This window comes from Martes martes (genome assembly GCF_963455335.1).
Source record: "Martes martes genome assembly, chromosome: 5".
Classification (NCBI taxonomy): Eukaryota; Metazoa; Chordata; class Mammalia; order Carnivora; family Mustelidae; genus Martes; species Martes martes.
This window is the reverse complement of record NC_137892.1, coordinates 29,334,290-29,354,586: the sequence shown is the minus strand read 5'-3', so window position 1 is coordinate 29,354,586 and position 20,297 is coordinate 29,334,290. Positions and strand designations below refer to the sequence as shown.

At 33.8% G+C, this 20,297-nt stretch overlaps 1 protein-coding gene across 1 annotated transcript in view; it reads right to left on the bottom strand.

The window, feature by feature from the left end:
- Positions 1-4,231: 4,231 nt before the first annotated feature.
- The window catches only part of LOC308343828 (sorting nexin-2), a 55,054-nt gene continuing 38,988 nt past the window's right edge, over positions 4,232-20,297 (bottom strand). Inside the window, exons 8-15 of the mRNA XM_080805009.1 lie at positions 17,690-17,765; positions 16,628-16,741; positions 16,280-16,373; positions 14,652-14,857; positions 8,021-8,164; positions 6,745-6,825; positions 6,578-6,649; positions 4,232-5,302 (exon numbers count right to left, since the gene is read on the bottom strand). Coding sequence (XP_080661135.1) covers positions 5,252-5,302; positions 6,578-6,649; positions 6,745-6,825; positions 8,021-8,164; positions 14,652-14,857; positions 16,280-16,373; positions 16,628-16,741; positions 17,690-17,765 — 838 coding nt within the window. The 3' untranslated portion in view covers positions 4,232-5,251. The remainder of the gene's footprint in view (positions 5,303-6,577; positions 6,650-6,744; positions 6,826-8,020; positions 8,165-14,651; positions 14,858-16,279; positions 16,374-16,627; positions 16,742-17,689; positions 17,766-20,297) is intronic.

Below are 20,297 nucleotides of genomic sequence, written 5' to 3'. Positions count from 1 at the left end.
TAGGTTCTATGAGCACAAGGGCATAGTCATTCCTCAAGGGGCACACAGACTAATCAAAGCAGATAGACCAGACAACCGTGGCTATAATGCAACAAAGCCATCAGTTTAGTACAGTTTGAAAGGCACAAGGTGTTCCAGAGTCCTTCTAGTTAGGAGTCTAAAAAGGATATATGGAAGATGTGGACTTTTAAAATTTGGCCTTAGTCTAAAGAATGGATAGGATTTAAAAGATTGCTGGTAAAGGGGAAAAGGTTAACTCAGACAAGGTAACATCAAAAGCAAGGACCCAGAAAGTTTAGAGCATGCACACAAGACAGCAGCATCATGTGATTAAAGCAAAGGTTAAGGGTAGTAAGGCCAGGACAGGCAGTAGTTTGAGACCAGATTTTGTATCATTTGGAACTGTATCTGTAGTCTGTAAGGGGGGGGTCTACTGAGGAATTCTGTGAACAGGTACTGTGGCAAGAATTCTTTAGAAAGGTAATTTTAGTAGCAGATTGCAGGACTGACAGTATATGGGGAGTGAAAGAATGTGTATTTCATAGGAGACTTAAGACAGTTCTGGTATCTGGTCACAAGATCTGGACTCTGGGACAGAAAAAGTAAGGAGAAGGGAATACATTTCTGAAACAGAATCAACTCAAGTCGGTCTTGGTAAAATAATGGTACCAAGCAATGTAAATGACAGCATAAAAAGTTTGTTTTATGTCTCAACTACAGGAGGCAGGGAAACATTTTTAACTGAAATTTAGAACCTAAGTTGTTTGAAAAGCCTATTGTGATGCATGTACACAAATATTTATGTACACATACAAATCCACACACACTTATATAGTGAGAACACTTGAAATAAAAATCTGGAAAATGTAAGTTAAAATCAAGAGATAACTCGAGACTTGACTATGGAAGCAATAAGGCAATTTATTGTTTAGTTTTGTTAAATTTTGTCTGATTTTAGTTTTTATTAAACAGTTACATAGGTATATATATAAATTTAAAATAGAACCTTCTTTTTTCTCAAAGTACTCCCTTAAAGCAGTTTATCCCATTAACTGGCCTTAGTTTTAAAAAAACAAAATAAAACAAAACAAAAAAAAACTTCCTGTGTATTAACAGGCAGCTTCACCTTAACTGGCTTTAATTACAAAGTTTCCACTTGACCCAGTTAGTTAAAAAAAATACTTTTAATTATTCAATCCTTAAAGAATTTTTTTAAAAAAGTATGTGGCAAGAGAAAGGAAGGTGAGCATTTTTAATTTCTTCGCATATGTTAAAAGATTAGACAACAAGCCACAACTTTCCTGTTTTGTACAATCTTCTATTCTTAGCCACTTCTGAATTAACAGTTTGAAGAAATGACTTCTCTGTATGCCAGAGGACTTCCTCGAATTATATATGTTAATGATTAGAACAGGAATCTTGAAAAGCTTATCACACATTTTCAAGAATGAATGTTCACAGATGGTTAACAGGGAAAACAGGAAAAATCAGTTCAATCCTAAGGATTCAAACTCTGGATATGCTCACCAGTAAGAGGAAGAAGTTGTACTACAGTCTTTAGTGGCTTCTGGCAACACAGTGCTACAATTTATGCACAGTGGATACCAAGTATCCAGTATCTGCAAAGAACTAAGCTGCAAAGTCTTGCACCTAGATCATACCTGAGAGCAACAGCTACTAGTCCCTTTGATCTCACTTCAAATTCTTCACTGCATGTGAGATTGTAATTAAACCAGCTGTTGGGACTTAGCCCCCATCTCCACAGGCATTGTTCAACCTGCACTGTCCAGTATTCTAGCCACTAGCCACATGTGACAACTCATCACTTAAAATGTGGCTAGTGTGCACAGAGAGGTAATGAAAGGGTAAAATACTTTTGGATATCAAAGATTTAACATGAAAACCAGAAGGTAAAGCATCACAGTAATCCTTGATATACCAGATTACATGCTGAAATAGTATTTTGGAGCTACTGGGTTTAAATATTTAACTTTTTTTTTTCTTGTTCAAATTTGGCTATAGAAAACTCAGAATTACTTATGTGGCTCACATTGCATTTTTTTTAGTCTCAACTCTTATAGACCTCATCTACAGATGACTGTGACCTCTCTTCATAGCCCTGATTGTAAAAAAACAGGAGTTAGCTCGTATTTACATCATTCTTGTAATTCCCCTCTTCTTGCTAATTCTGTCTGGTCAACCATTTACCTTCATTATTACTTGAAACCAAATCCTTCACCGTGAAAGTTAGCAATGATACTTAATCAGACTTTAGATTTCGGATAAGGAAAGGAATGGTGGTTCTTTTCAAAGTCTTTTTTCAATACTTGGAAACACACACTATGTCCCATAGAGAAATACACACATTTCCAGACTAAGGAACAGGATATGAAAATGCCTGCACAGTTCCCAAGCCAGTGAATGGACTTTTTACACATGTTCTCTTTCCTCCTCACTACCTTGAAAACAAGACTTTTGCTCAGCCTATCAGTAGTTACTATTACTGAATTTCTGCTGTCCATCCTTGACTCTTGTGAGTCACGGTCTACCCAAGCAGGGAGACACAACAAGGAAAGTGAAGTAGCCATCAGCTTTATAACTAGTCAAATGCATTAAGACAGAAAAATGGAAGTCTTCATTAATTCCCTTAGACATTAAGAAGCATTTTTAAAGAGAATATACTCTTCCTTCTCTATTCATCTGATTCCATTCCTCCAGAAAAACCTGATTTTGTTTAAAGGCTTCTTAAAAAACCATTCGTGAAACAACTTGTACAAGGAGCTTGTAAAACTTTACTAGATCCAGATAATAAAAAGTTTAAAGAAGAGCAACAATGAAACAAGGGTATTTTGAGGTTACTATAAATACATACGCATGTATAAAACGAGCTGGATAGTTGAAAATAGCTTGTCAAAATACCATCAGGAAAACATCCTTTTAGGTTTTAGAAATCTTATTTTGACCTATTTTTGTTCTAGCCTTGTTGTATTAATAGGTAATCTTAATTAAAATTTGATATCCTAATAGAATAATATTGATACTGAAGTTTGGTATTTTAAGCAAACTATTTTAAAGTGGAAAGGCACTTCAGGAAAATCAGTCTTATACCCTTGTTTTATAGATGAGTTTTATGTGATAAGGCCAAAATCACATAGCTACAAAGTGACAGAAGCAAGACTGTACACATGTATGTTGACTCCAGGTTCGTCTTGTCGCACGGTAACAGGTTTAGTCCTTCTTTATCTGGCTTAAGGAAAAAAAAAAATCAGACCTATACTAAAGACTATGTTATCAGCAATATGAATGCCCTTGTTCTATTTACTGGAGTGAAAGTATTTTAGTCACATGAATGGATGTGGAGATTGATAGGTGGAGGTGGGCTGAGTGTTGAAGATACTAAAAAGGTTGGTAACTACCAGAGGATCGTATCATTGACTTGATATTTCCAACAGACTCCTTTTTTTGGCGAAGGTTAAGAGAAATGAAGTCTGGAACGGGGTCAGGGTCTGTTACTCTCTTCAGCTTGATCAAGAATGAAAATATTATTTTATTTGGAGGTACTGAATATTCTAATGAACATACCACAGAGGAATGGAAGATCTTGACGGGAATAACTAAGTTATTAACCTACTATGTAAACTGTACCTTTGGAAGTAATGTGATGGTGGATGCAATAGTAGAACATCACTGTAGATTTTGCTTGGTATTAATGGTACAAGACAGCCCGTGATACCGATTACAATGAACTGCTCATTTCTCAAAAGTTTCTAAGTTATTTATAACAGAAGCAACAGGAGAAGTCCTATTTCTGCTTCAGTTTTTTCTTCTTCTTAAGGGAGCACGTATTATTTTGCATCTTCCAGGATTTTCTTTTCCTGCTCATCAAGTCTTTCTTATTAACATATTATGTGTTAGGTACTCTTCTGAGTTCCAGGAGTCTAAAAATCAGTAATGTCTACAGCAGGGTTTAAACTTCAGCTGGGCCAAGTGGAAGCAAACATATCCTGAGAATACTCTGATATATGTATCCAGTAAAGTGCTAGAGAGGGCTCAGTTCCACATACCATACTTGACTGAGCTGGGAGATGGAGCCGGTAAGCTTAAGAGGGGCATCTTTAAGAACACTCTAAAAAATGAAAACTCTGATGCCAGTCACAAGTTAAAATTTTCCCTAGCATCAAGGATTAGGTAACAGCCATCTGAACGAGATACAGAATCACTAAGAAGGGTGCCAAAGACAAATTTCATTTTACTTCAAATGTACTTTATGTTATCCTTGTTTTTTCAACAAATCATGGGGAATTTCAGCATGGTACCATTCTTTGTCAGGTATGACCACAGATGATCTTACCTACTTTAAAATGGAAAACGAAGAAAAGGCAAAGAATAAATCAAATACACACAAAGTCTAGGACTTTGAAGATAAGAAGTTGAGCAAAATCATAGGACTTACAACAGAAGCAGAGAAATACATTTTTTTCCTAATTCCTAACTTGGACACTGGTAATAGGGATGGGAGTAAAACAAGCAAAGAAAGTATTCATTCTCTCCTTTACTCAAGACAAGAGCATTCCCCAGAGTAGAATCAAAAGATAAATGTTCTTTGGTTTATGATGATTTCAGAAGAGAACTTAACCCTCATTTCATCATTTATAATGAAAGAGTTCAGCTTTTTCTGTCAACTAAGAAAAACTTAATGGATCACAGCATTACCTATGTACATCTAGAAACAAAAATTTCTTCTGATTAAAAATGCTTTTAAAAGCTCTCTAACATATTTACATACCCAAATAATTTGTTACTAATACTTCACAAGGAATATCATTTTATTACTGTAATCACAAAATCATAATTTCTGTACAGGAATGTATAAGTGAACATTAATCAATGCACTGATAATTCACTTCATAAAGAGGGTGAACACACTACAGAATGTAAAGAAAAAATATTGTAAAATTTTCTGGCCTTGCAGTGCACTTTTTAGTGCAAGTATTTAAGACACAATAGTGTTCAATTCAGCAAAGTATTGCAGAACGTCATGCCACAGTCCGCTTAATTCCAAGAGGGTCAGGACATGCAGCTTGTAATAAAATGTCAGAGTATATATATATACATATATATGTATATAAAAAAACCACATGTAATTCATAAAATATAGAGTGGTTTATTTAGATGGTTTTAAATGATTTCACTGCGGAATTCAGCATAACTGGAACAAACATCCAAGATCTTCGTAACAGAAATCTTCTTGCTAGGCAATGGCTTTGGCTTCAGGCAGGAATGCCTCCCAGTATTTTATCAGCTGCGGATCATAACCAAAGATATTCTAATTATCTTTTGTCACTTACATGCATATATACCGTACAGCATTTTTAAAAAAACCAAGTAGCTAACAATGATTAACATTTACTAAAGTCTAGTTCTATGAGGGATCATTTAAACTTCCCATTCTGAAGTCTGTCAATGTAATTCAAGTATAAATTTTTTAAAATGTTAATTATTACTGGCTAATTTCAGTTTTTGATGTAAATGATAAATTTTTTAAAAACCTCACAACTTAAGATCTTTATTTATGCAAAACTCTATAAGCAGACTGTTAATGTAAATTAAGTGAGAATACCTTAAATAATAAAACTGCAATGAACTTTTCCAATTTAAAGTGATAACATATTCTAATTCAGAGGACATTCACATTTTATGTTACTCTAGCAAAAAACAATGGCAAAAAGGTGGAAGAAAAAAGTATTAGGCAAGAAAGGGACATGTGTTTGAGAGTAAAAGGAATCTGCTGCCAGTTTCTTCCGTAGTCCACAGAATTAATCAAAGTATAAAGTTATATTTAAAACAATTTCTTTAAAAACAAATTCACATAAATTATCTTATGAAGTATTTAAAGACTAAATATAATTTAAAGGTATAATGTCATCTCTCAATTAAAAAGCGATCTATTATATATTATATAAGCAACTTTCTAATCCACATATTTTAAAGCTGGATAAAGAAATTCTTCAATTCATGACATCAAATAATCTGATTACTCAAATTTATATTATCTTGTTACAGATTTTAATTAAAATCTGTGGTCTTCTGTTCTCTAATTAAGGAAACAAATACCATCTGTGGCATATCATCACCACCTACTACACACAAAATAAAATAAAAATCAAAACAATAAAAAACCCCACCCCCAAGCTTTAAAAAAGCCAGTTTTTAGGTTCTGTTATGGAAGAGAACTTATTATAAGAATTTACTCGAACAGGTGTGATCACTGGGGAAATAAAACTAGGAAGACTGAAAAAGGGAAACACTGTTCAGCAAGTTTCTTCTTGCCTTCATCTGGGAAAAGTGTATCTCAACTGGAGTTTAGGAGTAAAGGCAAAAACGACCTGAGAGTATCCAATTTAACTACCATGTTTTCCTCTGTGGTCATCAGTTTTTTTCTACTCCGTTCCTTACTCCTCCATTAAATTTAAAAACTCTCTTTCACTGACATCTTTAAAATGAAAAAGTATACCAAAAGTAAGTTCTAGAAGATGTCTGTATGTTATAAAATAAGTTATAAAAAAAATTAGCTTACCTGTTGTTGTGTTTGTACTAATGATTCTAAGTACTTGATAATAACAGTTTTAAAATCTTTCACCCGTTCTTTCTGTAGTACAATAAAGAAGAAAGTCCATCAGTACAAAACTAAGTTTGATTTTACTACAAAATCATAGCAAACAAGGACCACATCATTATACTCGCCTCAAATCTTCCCACTTCTTTTCGAATTGTTTTAGAGATCTGTTCAAAATCTCTTTCTCCTTGTTGTACTTTTGCCTCCCACTAATAGAAACAAACAAAAATGCACAGATTTTTAATTCTTGTTAAGGAAAATAGTATAGAACTAGCTGTCACGATCACTCACTTAATTTAATTTCTGTAAACCCTAAGGAAGTTCCATAATGGCAAAGCCCAATTCAGGATCATTCAAACTTTTATCTAACTTTTCAATACTAGAAATGCCTATCAGTTTAATTTTCATTAATATATCACTGTCAGACACATACTCAAGATTAGGATATTCTAGTACTTAATTACAATCCTCATAGCTTAATTAAATATGACTAAGATGAAAAGATTTTTGAATATAAAATTCACTATCAACTTAGCAGTGTTGGGGTAATTTTATCACTTCTTTCTGATATCATTGTTTCATAATGTATCAACAACATTCTGCCAAGTTCAAGAATACATGTTCACCACAATTTATATGCCCATGGAAATACTTTAAATTAAGAAAACCGTACAACAAACATTTAAAAACAATTTTTGTATTAAATGCACGGATTTAAAAAAAAAAAAAAGTGGAATTATGGTCTACTGAAGACCTACTGGTAAACACTAAGTTCAGTACAGAAACACAAAACATTATGATTAGTGACCAATGGAGTAGCTAAAATAAAATAACTGAAGACTTAAAGCAATGAAATGATATTTACCCACTATGTAACCAAAACAGTGGTACATACTCTTCAAAGAGCAGGTACATTTACTTTTAGTAATATAAAGGTTGTCCTACCTCTTCAATTTCCTTATTGAAGCATGGCAAAAAAAGTGTATAAATTATAATAAACTTATATAAATTTACTAAAATACCATATATAGTACATATATATGGGGGATAATGTTGCTTGGAAAGCTAAATGTGGGTTAAGTCTACGCTCTAAAGCTATTCTGAGACATAAAATAAGTAACTGAAATCAAACTGACCATCTCAAAAGAAATTATTAAAGGTTAATTTAAATCTTTTCCTTGTGTGCTTCTTTATCCATTCCATAATCATGTGGAAATACCAAAGGGCTCTGGAGATTTCAATGATGATCAAAATGTTAAAGTAATTCTAACACAGTTCATAAAACTATGGAAAAATGGCTAGTGTTGAATGGTTCAGAAAAAAATTTATGAAAAATTATGCATATATGAATGACTCATGAAAAATTTGAGTAAAGCGGTAAGTAAAGCATTTTATATTAATCACCTCTCTTATTTCATTTTTAGCTTGCTGTATTTTATCTGGTTTGTTAGCAACCATCATTTTTGCCTCAGTTTCACGTTTTTTGAGCAAAGTAATTTGAGCGTCTTCCCATTTCTGCCAGCACTTCATTCGATGGTCAAACACACCCTATAAGTGAATGACATGTTAGTAAGTGACAGTAACACTGAAATACTTTCAAAATACGAGAAGTGCTATGATACTGAAAACAAACACAAAAAAGCAAGTACCTAACACACCAATCTCAGATATTGGGATAATGAAAATAAACATGCTGATATAAAAGAAACATCCATTTTCATTTGCTTAAAAACAAAAATTTAAAAAGGCTCCTATGACTGGATGAAACAGAACAACTCTGAATAAACAAACAAAAATGACATACAAGGGGTGCCTGCCTTCGCCTCAGGTCATGATCCCAGGGTCCTGGATCGAGTCCCACACTGGGCTCCTTGCTCTGTGGGGAGCCTGCTTTTCCCTCTCCCTCTACTGCTCCCCCTGCTTATGTTCTTTCACTCACTCACTCTCTCTCAAATAAATAAATAAAATCTTTAAAAACAAAAAACAAAACCCACATACAAGATGAATTTCACTAGCCTTTTGGGTTTTATATTTGACTTAATAATAAGATTTCTAACAGAGTTTTACGCTTTCAACAAAGATTTCTTTAATAAGAAGAAGCCAGTATTATACCTACATTCTAAGTTTTCCTACTAAGTAATACTAAAAGCAGATTTAAATGTTGGAAATAAGTCAGAAATTATTAAAATAAAATGAGAAAAACCCATAAACGACAGGAAGTGAAGACCAACAGCAAATAAAACAAAGGCAAAGTAATTAAGAAGTAACAGTATAACAGTAACAGTATAACACAATTAAAAAAAAAAAAGGAGAGATAGTCCTATAAAAAATAAACAGGGCAAATGGGTAGGAGTATTTGGGTGTGCCTTTATTGTGTGTACACACACACATACACCCCTATCTAGTAGGCAGGACCAAATAAAGAACTGGACAAAAAGACCTTAACAGACCAAGTCAACCAAATCCACCAGTGCTTTCAAGGGATTTGGCAGAACAAGAGGAGGTTGATGGAAGCCAAGACATGAATTATGACCATTAGAGTATTCGAATCTCAGGAGAAAAGGGGATGCACAGGATGGGAGAAACTCAATAGTAATTCCTTTCCTAATTTGATGCTGGGGATACATGTGTGTTCTGTCAGCATTTGCTATCGGAACACATGAAGCAAGTGTTAATAAACTGGGTGAAGCAGAAAGCACTACACCAGAGTTATTTTCATTATTCCAAAAAGAACTTTTTCGATCAAGCAACAGTAAATAAATACATGTCCTAATTAAGAGAAAAGCATGAAGATAATTTATTTTTAAAATGTAGGCTCTTGGGGCACCTGGGTGACTCAGTAGGTTAAGCGTCTGCCTTTGGCTCAGGTCACCATCTCAGGGTCCTGGGATGCCCACATTGGGCTCCCTGCTCAGCAAGGGGTTTGCTTTTCCCTCTCCCTCCCCCAACTCATGCTCTCACTCTCTCTTCCTTGCTTGCTCACTCTCTCATATGAAACAAATAAAATCTTTAAAAACAATGTAGACTTTGGAACAGATCAAATTTGGATTCAAATCCTAGCTTCGTCACTCTATGAGCATGGATAAATTAATTTCCATAAGCCACAGTTTTCCCATATAAAAGGAAGAAAATGAGATCTGTATTAGTGGACATGAAATAAAATGAAAAAAATGTAGCACAGTGACCGAACCTAGTGGATGTTTAATAATTAGCAGGTACTATTACAGATGACTTCTAAACACACACACATATCAGAGTTGATTAACTCAAGATTTCTATTAAAAGTGCAAATAATAACAGCTTAGTAACATGGAAAAAAACTGTATCAGACTGCATTTATATCATATTGCATACTTTAAAAATATAGGCAACCACACTGAAAACTTCAAATCCACCAGAAACAAAAGTATTTTTTCCCAAAGACTGTGCATATTTCATATTAACCATGATAAAAGATATATTGGGCAAACTGATAAATCAAAACACCTTATCTATCGGTACTTAAATCCACTTTGTTAGTTTTCATTTGGTGTCTCATATAACTTCTCTTCTCACATTACTAAGTACATCTTACTGTCCCCTTTGTTGGTTTTCTTATAGTCATGAGACAACATTTTCCTCAAGACATTTCTTATTACAAGTTAATTTTGCTTCAGCCAAGTTAATTTGGGACAAAATCACAAACATAACAAAAACAGCTACCATAACTAGATTGTGAAAGTCACTCACATTTAGAACAAACCCTCACTCCTCACCCCTTCCACACACATATATACAATACCAAAAAATAATTTAAATTCCTAGCCTTTAGGGGAAGAGGGCTGTTATCAGTTCCTCATTTATAAAACTCCTCTGTAATAACAATTTGATTACTTAAAATATGCACCAGTACAGGGCAAAAGGTAACCATAATGCCCTCTAATTTTAACAGTTGCTTAAGTTCTCAATATATATAAACTGGCTTTTTTGGTGATACACTAATTTAAACTAATTTGCTCCCTGTCCAATTTAGTAACTCCTAAGATTCCAGAATCATCACAGGTTTATTATGGCAAAGATGTAGGAGTTATAAAATAAAGATAAAACTACTAAAGTCAGGTTATTTCAGAAAGAAAAAATTAATCTTAGCTCTTTAAGAAATAACTTTTTCACTTGTTTTCCTACCCTTGGAACACATAAACACACACACAAAAGAATCAAAAGCATACTTTATCTAAAAATGCTACCTTAAAGATCAATAAATCATAACTGTATTTCAAGATGCTAGTCTGCTCTAAGAGAACCCAGCCACTCCTCTAAAAGGGACAAACTTATGCTGACGACATACTTTGGACCTCCACCCCTCTGCCAATTTATGTTATACATTTGTATACAAACTGGTCTAGCTTAGACAAGGCTGCAGTTGTGAAACATTCTTCCTGGCCTATCAAGACACTGCAATTTTAATTTTAATTAATATCACACTGCAATTCAGTGAATCTGAAAGTATGTTGCTCAGATTCCTGGAGTCCCGAAAGGATGTTGATTACTTATAGCCAAACAATGAGGCTTTTCAACTCCTTGGGAAACCCATCTACTGGGTTGGTTTAAAACGTATTTGATATATTTTATAAATTCAGATTCCCTGCGAGATTTCTTTTTATCAAGAGTTCTAGTGCTAAACACATTGAAAACCATTATTGTCAACCCCTGTCCCTACTCTAGTGATTCACAGAAGGCCAATACATGAGAATGCAGGCAACGAGTTTACTATTTAATAGTCCTAGTCAAAAAATGGAGTCCTGGACATGAGAGGCCATGCTCTGTACAAAGAGGAAAATAGGTGCTTCCTGGATATAAGGCCAGGCCTAGGTAATACTGTAAATGGCTGAAATTTATCCTTCTTCAGGATATCCTTCTTCAGGATATCCTTCTTCAGAATTTCAAAGGGTCTTAGATCCTTCCCTGCTTTGGCCCTATACTCTAATTCTCAAAGTACTCTAAGTTTCAAATTTATCATCAGAAAAGTATTTTTGGATACGTGGATGATGCAGATGGTTGAGCATCCGACTGGATTTCAGCTCAGGTCATCCCCTCAAGGTTGTGAGATCGAGCCCTGCATCAGACTCTATACTCAGCGAGTAGTCTGCTTGAGTTTCTCTCCCTCTTCCTCTGCACCCCCCCACCCCCCGTGCTTGGGCATATGCTTGCTCTCGCAAACAAATATTTTTTTAAAAAGTAAAGTATGTTTGATATGATTAAAAACAAAGGGCTAAGTAGTATTAATGAGCTTTTAGAAATATGTAAGACAAAACACAAGAGAAAATTGGACAAAGGACATGAAGAGTTCACATACACACACACATACACACACACAAAAATACAAATGGCTTGTCATCTACACAGATGCTTAAATTCAAACTAACCAAAGAAATGTAAGCTTATACAAAAAAATACCTTCATCATTGGGTGAGAGAAGAAGCAACATGTATGCTGATGGGAGTACAAAGAAGTATAATCTCTTTGGACAGTAATATGAGAATATCTATTGAAATTTAAAATTCATATACCCTTCGGCCAAGTGACTCCACTTCTAGGTATTTTATGCCCAAAGAGTTATTTTCAAAGAACAGTATTTACAACTAGACTGATTAAATAATGTAAGGTATGTTAATATGCTATCTAAAACCATGCAAACATAAAAAGAATCTAACATCTCAACATATCCCAACATGGACACCTCAAAATTTAACAGATGAAAAAAGTAGGCAAAGAACAGTGCATATGGTATGTTCCTTCTTCAAGAAGGAAGAGATGGAGGGAGGGAGGAAGAAAGAGAAAGAGAGAAATGGGAAGGAAAAAAGAGCCTTCATATGTGCATAGCTAATTCTGTAAAGACACACAAGAATGTAATAGGATCTGACTAAGGAAAGAGAGACTAGCAGTCTTGGGTGGAGAACTTGACCTTTTTGGGCTGTTGGATTTATTATGTCCATGCATCACTTTTTCAAACACAAACGAATCAGTTTAAAACAAAAACCAAACCAAATGTAAAGAGCACAAAAATTCCCTGTCACACTATTCTGTAACTTCTCAACTCCTTGGTGCAGCTGACCTGGGTTGGTTTCAGCAGAAAACACAAAGCCAACATGAAAAGAGCTCAGGCAACCTCAAGGTATAGCTTGAGCACAGCTCTTTAACTTTTTTTTAGTCAATGAATCACTAGTTCAGTTCTTTCCAAACTCTGTTCCATTCATGTAAAAAGATATTAAATGGAAAACAACTCCTGTTCGTATGAATTTGGAAGTCTCTGGATTAAACAAAGTTAAATGTTTTTTTACTGAGAGAAAGTTCTGAGCATTTTAATGCTCTGTGAATCAGTAAGACAGGGATACTGTACATTATCTCCCAAACTCAGTTGATTGTGGTACCTCTTTTAGTGTCACTGTTACTCTGGGAAACATAAATCCAAGGGTAATTTCAGAAAATGTAAAAATACACAGGAAGATTTAGGCAGCATGAGGCCTGCCCAGGTGGGGGCTCACCACCCAGGACACTAGCAGGCCATTCCCACCAGGGAGTGTCCTCCCAGGTTAGCTCTTCTCAGCTGGCACTTCTCACGGACACTGCCTAGCTTGCCTTTGTGGACCCACAGTTATTTTGAAAGGCACTCGAACTTTTTTACAGCAGCCCTCATGATAAGTGCGAATTCTGGAATGAGGCTGAGAGTGGGTAGGAGAGAAGCAGGAACCATTATTTGTGAACTGGATTTTTGTTTATCACAAATTGCTGATATATAATGAAGTACAATCTAATAACTGTTATCTATATTAACTTCTTCCTTTACAATATTTTATTTACTTGACAGAGAGAGAGAAGCACAAGCAGGGGGAGCATCAGAGGAAGAGGGAGAAGCAGGCTCCCCACTAGCCAGATGTGGGACTAGACCCTAGGACCCTGGGATCATGATCTTAGCAGAAGGCAGAGGCTTAACTGACTGAGCCACCCAGGTACCTCTATATTAACTTCTTCAAATAACTGAAAAGAAAAGTTAACCACCAGGAATATAAAGAGTAACATCTAAGAGTAAATATAGGCAAAACTGGTAATCTACCAAACCCAAGGAATCACCATTCTGAAGTGCTAAGAACCCTCTAGCAATAATTGTTACAATTAGCTTGAGAAAAGTATCATAAATAAATAAGCAGTGTATCAATGTTCTGACTACAGATGGATACTAACTTGATCATAGACTTTAGCTGAAAAAATTTTGCATAAGAAAGCAAGAACAAGGTCTCATTAACTTTCAATAAAAGGTGAATTCCCAATTCCTCCACCCCATGATAATTAATGCTCATAACAATAATTAAAAGATGCAACAAGACCTTAAAGTACCTTCTGAAACACAGAATAAAGTAATACTTGGTTTAACTGTCTGATTGTTGGAGATACTTACACAGTACCAATTTTTACTAGTTAACTCGATTACTCTCCCAATTACTCAGAAACTGAACTGTTTATTCTTAAACATTACCACTAGAGAACACAATTTATTATCTAATCTAGTTTCATTCCATTTATAAATACACAGTAACTACACCCTTCAGTGTATGCACAGAATGTCTGCTTATAGTCCAAATGCATGCTAAAAGCCTCCATTAAACATACTTGCACACCAATCACCTCTGGTTTTGTTTTGCTTCCTATTATACCTTTACTAAGAGCCCAAGGCTAGTTTCAGTTCATGCTACAATGAACAATAAATGCTACCACCTAGTTGTAAGCTTATATATGTAAATATGAAAGTAAATGTTACTGGTTTTATCTTATTTGGCATTTCTTAGATCTCTTAAAAACATCAATTATATCTACTACACTGTCCAAGTCATACTAGAAGAAAACATCTGGCTATGAATCATCATTTTGAACCCATTATATGTACTGGTAGAATACGGAACTTAAACACTTAAATACATGCCTTACAGCTAACCAAATTGTTCCAAACCAAACCACAGAAGTGAGAAGAACTCAAGGGAAGACTGCAAATAAAGCTTACTTTCACTGCAGCAATAAGACGAATGTAGTCACTAAGCAGTTCTGAAAACATGTAAAAGTCAGCAAAAGCTTGTTCTTGATGTAACTGGTCTATCTTCTCCTCTACCTCTGCAAGCTGAGACAAAGCTCTAGATAAAGCAGTGTGGTCCTCAGAGTTACCTAACATGGCAGCACTTTTCGCAAAGGCAGCTGTGTTGGCTGAAAGTTCTGGAACAAGAAAGTATTCACTTTTAGTGTTCTCTAGTAAAGTTTTTTTAAACATTGCTATGGTTTTTCCATCTTCCCTCTAAATTTTATCAGCTACTGTATCATTCAAATAATTATTTTAAAATAATTAACATAAAACAACCAGTCATTAAAATGCCTTCGGCATAAATGCCAAGTGCTCAGAGCTCTACTGAGAGTTAAGAAGAACATTAAAGAAAAACTAAGAACTACTGCCTATATTCCCAGGGAAGGAACGATGTTTAATAATTTAATATAACAATCTGTCTCCCCTTTCTTTCTAAAGGGCTCACTGCTTTTACGTATTCTTGCAAAAGACCAGATTTATTTTTAATATGGAATGCAACGGGAACACTTACAATCAATTTATACTACATTTTTTGGCCTTTAAACATTTATTTGAAATTGAAAATGTCTATAATTTTTAATGAAAATATCATTTAGCTAACAAGACAAAAGCCAGGTAAGTTATAAATATAATTCATGGAAATCTTATTTTTTTGTGTGTACAACAATGCTTAAACAATGCTCAGTAGAAATACTAAAAATTTCTGAAAGATTTTTGAACATTATCATTTCAGATACTTTGAATAAAGAAAAACAGATGTTTACAGAATACATAATGTCAATGACTAATAATACATTGCTTAGAAACTGACATTGCCTAGAAACTGCTCTGCATTACATAAAATTCTCTAAGAACCATAAAGCAATTCCCTAAGAGACAGAGTACAAATGGCAAAAGCTATTATAAACTACTTTTAATAATGAGTGCACTGATGTATTTCTGTAATTGTTTTTACTAAAATGGATTACTGGTAATGGCAGTAAATTACTTATTAAGTATTTTAGAAACCTAACATTAAGATCCTTGTATTCTTAAAAAAAACAATAAACATTTCATGGTAGAATTTTAAAAATCACAACTTAAATTTTCTATCAGTTTTTTACAAACTTCCTCTCCCCAGACTTTCCAATATAGTTGTTCAAAAACGAAGAAAATAATTCAGAGTATTCTATAAAATATAGGTACACAAAAAAATTTTAGAGATAAACTTCAAATATCAATTTTTTAATCTGATATTTTTAATTATATCAGTTACTAATAAGACATCTTCATTAAACTCGAAGTATGTTTAACAGAGTTAATCAAATGAACAACAGTTTTAACCTGAAATTCAAAATATATTTTTTACAAACTCAGGATTTTTCTATTTCTCAACTACAAGTGAGGCTAAAGTAGAACAAAAAAAAAACATTAACAAGATTCAAATAGAAAACCTTCTCAAACTTTTGCTCTCCCTCTTCTAGAGAAACCTTGGAATATTCATTTTAATAAAATTTAAATAAAATATTTGAATTAACTTACGGTGTTAAACACATAAAAAAACAAGGTAAACACACCTTTTCTATGACAGACCAAGGCTTCGACACTAGCATGAAGTTTCCTAAGTTGCTGATCCAGATTTTCAAATTGTTGCTGCTTTTCTTCAAACCACTAAGAAAAAAAATGAAAAATGGAGCTAATTTAGCAAGAACAAACCACTGTAAATTAGGTTACCAATAGCAAGGCACATTCCTTGTTTTAAAGCAACAAATTAACCATGTATAACCATGGTAGTCAACTGATGTGGCTGAGAACTAAACTCAATAAGCAAATTAATATCCTATTTTCTACTTGTACAGCTTTAAAATGCAATTGTTGGGCTCATTAATTCATCTCATTATTCAAGTCGAAAAATCAGCTCTTACTGCATCCGATTCATTCATCTTGATTGTCATTTTGTTGACAGCGTCGGCAGCCTTGTTCACCATCCTCAATATTCCTGCTCCACTCAGAGCCTGTGTGTTAACTGCTCTAGGCAGCTGGAATTGAATGACAAATAAGGGCAAACAAACCGGTTAAAAGCCTGGAGGTTTAACTGGGCACAAAAGGGACTGCACACCCCCACCAAAAAAAAAAAAAGAAAGAAAGAAAAGAAAAAGGAAAAAAGGAGGTTGTATTTTCTTCACTCTCATACATTTCAATAGTGAGATCTAATTTCTCAAATACACCACTTGTACACTCTCAAAGGAAAACTTAAAAAATAGACTTTCCATTTGCTTTTCTTCTGCACGTTTACATTTAGATGGAACAACACTCTGTTTGTCAAAATATATTAAGAAATTGCCAACTACCTTAACGTTGGCCACCTGTTTGCTTGCAGAAATAAACTTGTTTATAAGGAAAGAAGAAAGTCTTGAGAAAAATCTCCTTAGGCTCAGTTAAAATTTTTCAAAAATTCTGGGGTTCAAATAAATTTTTTTAAGTTCAAAGGGTAGTAACTAAAATTCTAAACTGTGACAAGCCCCAAATGTACCAAACATCTCAAATATAAGGGGAAGAGTGATAATTTAAGCTCTTTTAAGTCACAAATCTGCATTTCAGAACCTCAGTAAGAATATTAGAATGTGGACAAATGAACACACTCAAATGTCTCTAAAAGAAGGCCCGAATAAACTTATTTCAACTTAATGCCTAAAGCAACAACTTGGGCACTGAGAATTAGACTACTTATAAGTCATTCTTCTAAATGTGGTTTAAACTTTTTGAAAAAGAAACTGATCATCCTACAATTATCAATGCAAAGAAGATATTTTGGTAGTAATTTAAATAATTAAAGCTAATTAAAATACTAAGCCAAAAAAATCAATTTATTCCATTTACTAATCCAACTATTTACTGGACATATATTTTTACAAAAGTTATTAAAATAACAAACACAAATAATGAGAACATTCATATCATATAAAAATTTAAAGTAGAAATAATACCTCTGAACTTTCCAGGAACTGCCTTAAATCAGGATCCTGTAGTAAAGTTGGATGCTTTACTGTTCTTTGAAGATACCTAGATTTAAGAATAAACATAAATAATAATAAAAATTAGGTAAAACAATATCCTCAGTCTGCCTTCACATTAATTTATTTTTAGACTCTTAAAAGCAATTTAAGGATTAAAAAACTTTTTATCTTTTGCAAATTCATAATTATGTAAAAAGAGACACAGTAGGTCGTGGAGGTAGGGGATATAGGAGGGTGATTAACTTACCAAACTTCACACTGCAAAGTATTAGAGTTGTAAAAGGGTACATGAATTTGTTGAATAATTTTATCTTTGAGTGGCATCACCATGTTCCCAGCTATTATTTCAGAGTCCCAACACACATATCACTATATATATTTCAATCAACTATTTTTGATTATTCCTATTATTACCAAAACAGAGAAAAGGCTACCAGTTTTTTTCTTTGTCAGGAGATTTAAATTGTCAAATCAGCTTTGATCCTTTTTTGACAGTAGCTAAATTTTCTTTAAAATTCTACTTTTAAAAGGGTTTTGCTAAAAGTTTGATTCCTTTTTTTTTATATGACACCACATAAAATAAAAATGGTAAGGGAAACATCATTATTAATCACTATTAGCCCAACTTTAGTAGTCTTCCTATAGTAGAAAATGGAAAAGGCCAAATTTCCAACATCCATAAAAAATTAACATTCTTTTATAAAAAGAAAAAAGGTCCACCATTTAATGATTCTTGATTACTTATCTAATCCCATTTTTCAAAAAAAACACATTCTTTCCTTAATGACTACATTTCAATTACAGTATTTTACTTCATTTAATGTACCTTTTTTCTGTGGAACAAATATAATCAGTAATTTCTTCAATCTCATTATAAGATTATGAAATATGCCTAAAGTTTCTGAAAAACATTGATAACCTTCTATGAAGTCAAATTCTATACAATGGTTAAGATGAATATTTTATCCTGGCTTACACGTTAACTTCTGTTTTTATATATTTAAACAAATTAAACTTCAAGTCATTAGCTCACACATGAAAACATTATCACAGAAATAGAGCATTTAATAGATATGTGCAAGACAACTACACTGTGGCTTAAAAAAAACAACTGCCTATATTATCAGGCTAAAAATGAGATGCAACAGGAACACTAATTTTATGTTAAAGAAATGTTGGTATCTTCCCACCGGAACTTTACTTACAATTTTAAGACCCAAGTTCTCCAATACTATTATTTACTTGTGTAGACTGCATACGGCTAAGAGCAGTTTGTGTAAGCTAAAAAGTCGTAGAAGACAAAACATGTCGTACCCAAACATGGAACATCCCAGTATTTCAAACCTAAATGTAATTAACATTTTATATATAAACATATATATATACATATATATATATATATATAAAACAACAACAACTTATATTCTAAAACAGCTTTCCAAAGTGAGTTCTGTGGAATACTAGTCTCATGCAGTATTCCAGGAAAAAGAATGTTTCTACAATCAATACAGTCTGGAATATACTAAATACATATTCCTCTGAGTTATAATGGACAGTAGCATATTTTGTTGTTTTTTTTTTTTAAGATTTTATTTATTTATTTGACAGACAGAGATCACAAGTAGGCAGAGAGGCAGGCAGAGAGAGAGGAAAGGAAGTAGGCTCCCTGCTGAGCAGAGAGCCCGATGCGGGGCTCGATCCCAAGACCCTGATCTCATGACCTGAGCCGAAGGCAGAGGCTTTAACCCACTGAGCCACCCAGGCACCCCTGGACAGTAGCATGTTAGGTACTGTTGAGAAGTTCTGCAGGAAATAAACCTGGTTTAGCTTTGTTAAGCCATACGTTAACAAGACTCAATAGTCTACAGTGTTTCCTTTTTTCACCCTATCACATACTAGTATTCTGAGGAATCACTGTGGAAAATAGTATTCTAGAAAAAAGACAGAAAATTTTACTTCTTAAAGGCTACACAGAACAAACAGCAAATAACCATTTCTTTAAAAGTACTAAATTTACATTAAAATTAAGAACAGAAACGTAGAAGATTTTTTGTTCTAGAGATAATTACCTTTTAATGTTTTTTTCTAGGTGTGTGAGTATCTACACACACAAACTCAGGTATTTTGGTTTTCACGAAAATATTATACTGTTATGCTTCTAGTTGTGTACCCTTTTACACAAAACAGTACGTTGTAGATATCTTCTTTAGCATTAAATATTGTTCTCTAATGCCACTTTCATTTACCACATGAAATTCTATTATATAAATGTACTATAATGTCATTATTTTTTAATACCACAATGACCATTACTTGCTTATAATTTACAAAATGTGACAGTAATCACATTCAATGGAACTTTAGTCTTCAAAGCGGTTGTACCTAATGTGTCTACTTTGCTTTCCTCAACTGCACATTTTAAATGGAAATTCCCTTTTTTAGGGTGCCTCGGTGGCTGACTCATTAAGCATCTGCTTTCGACTCAGGTCATGATCCCAGGGTCTTGGGATCGAGTCCCACATTAGGCTCCCTGCTCGGTGGGGAGCCTGCTTCTCCCTCTCCTACTCCCCCTGCTTGT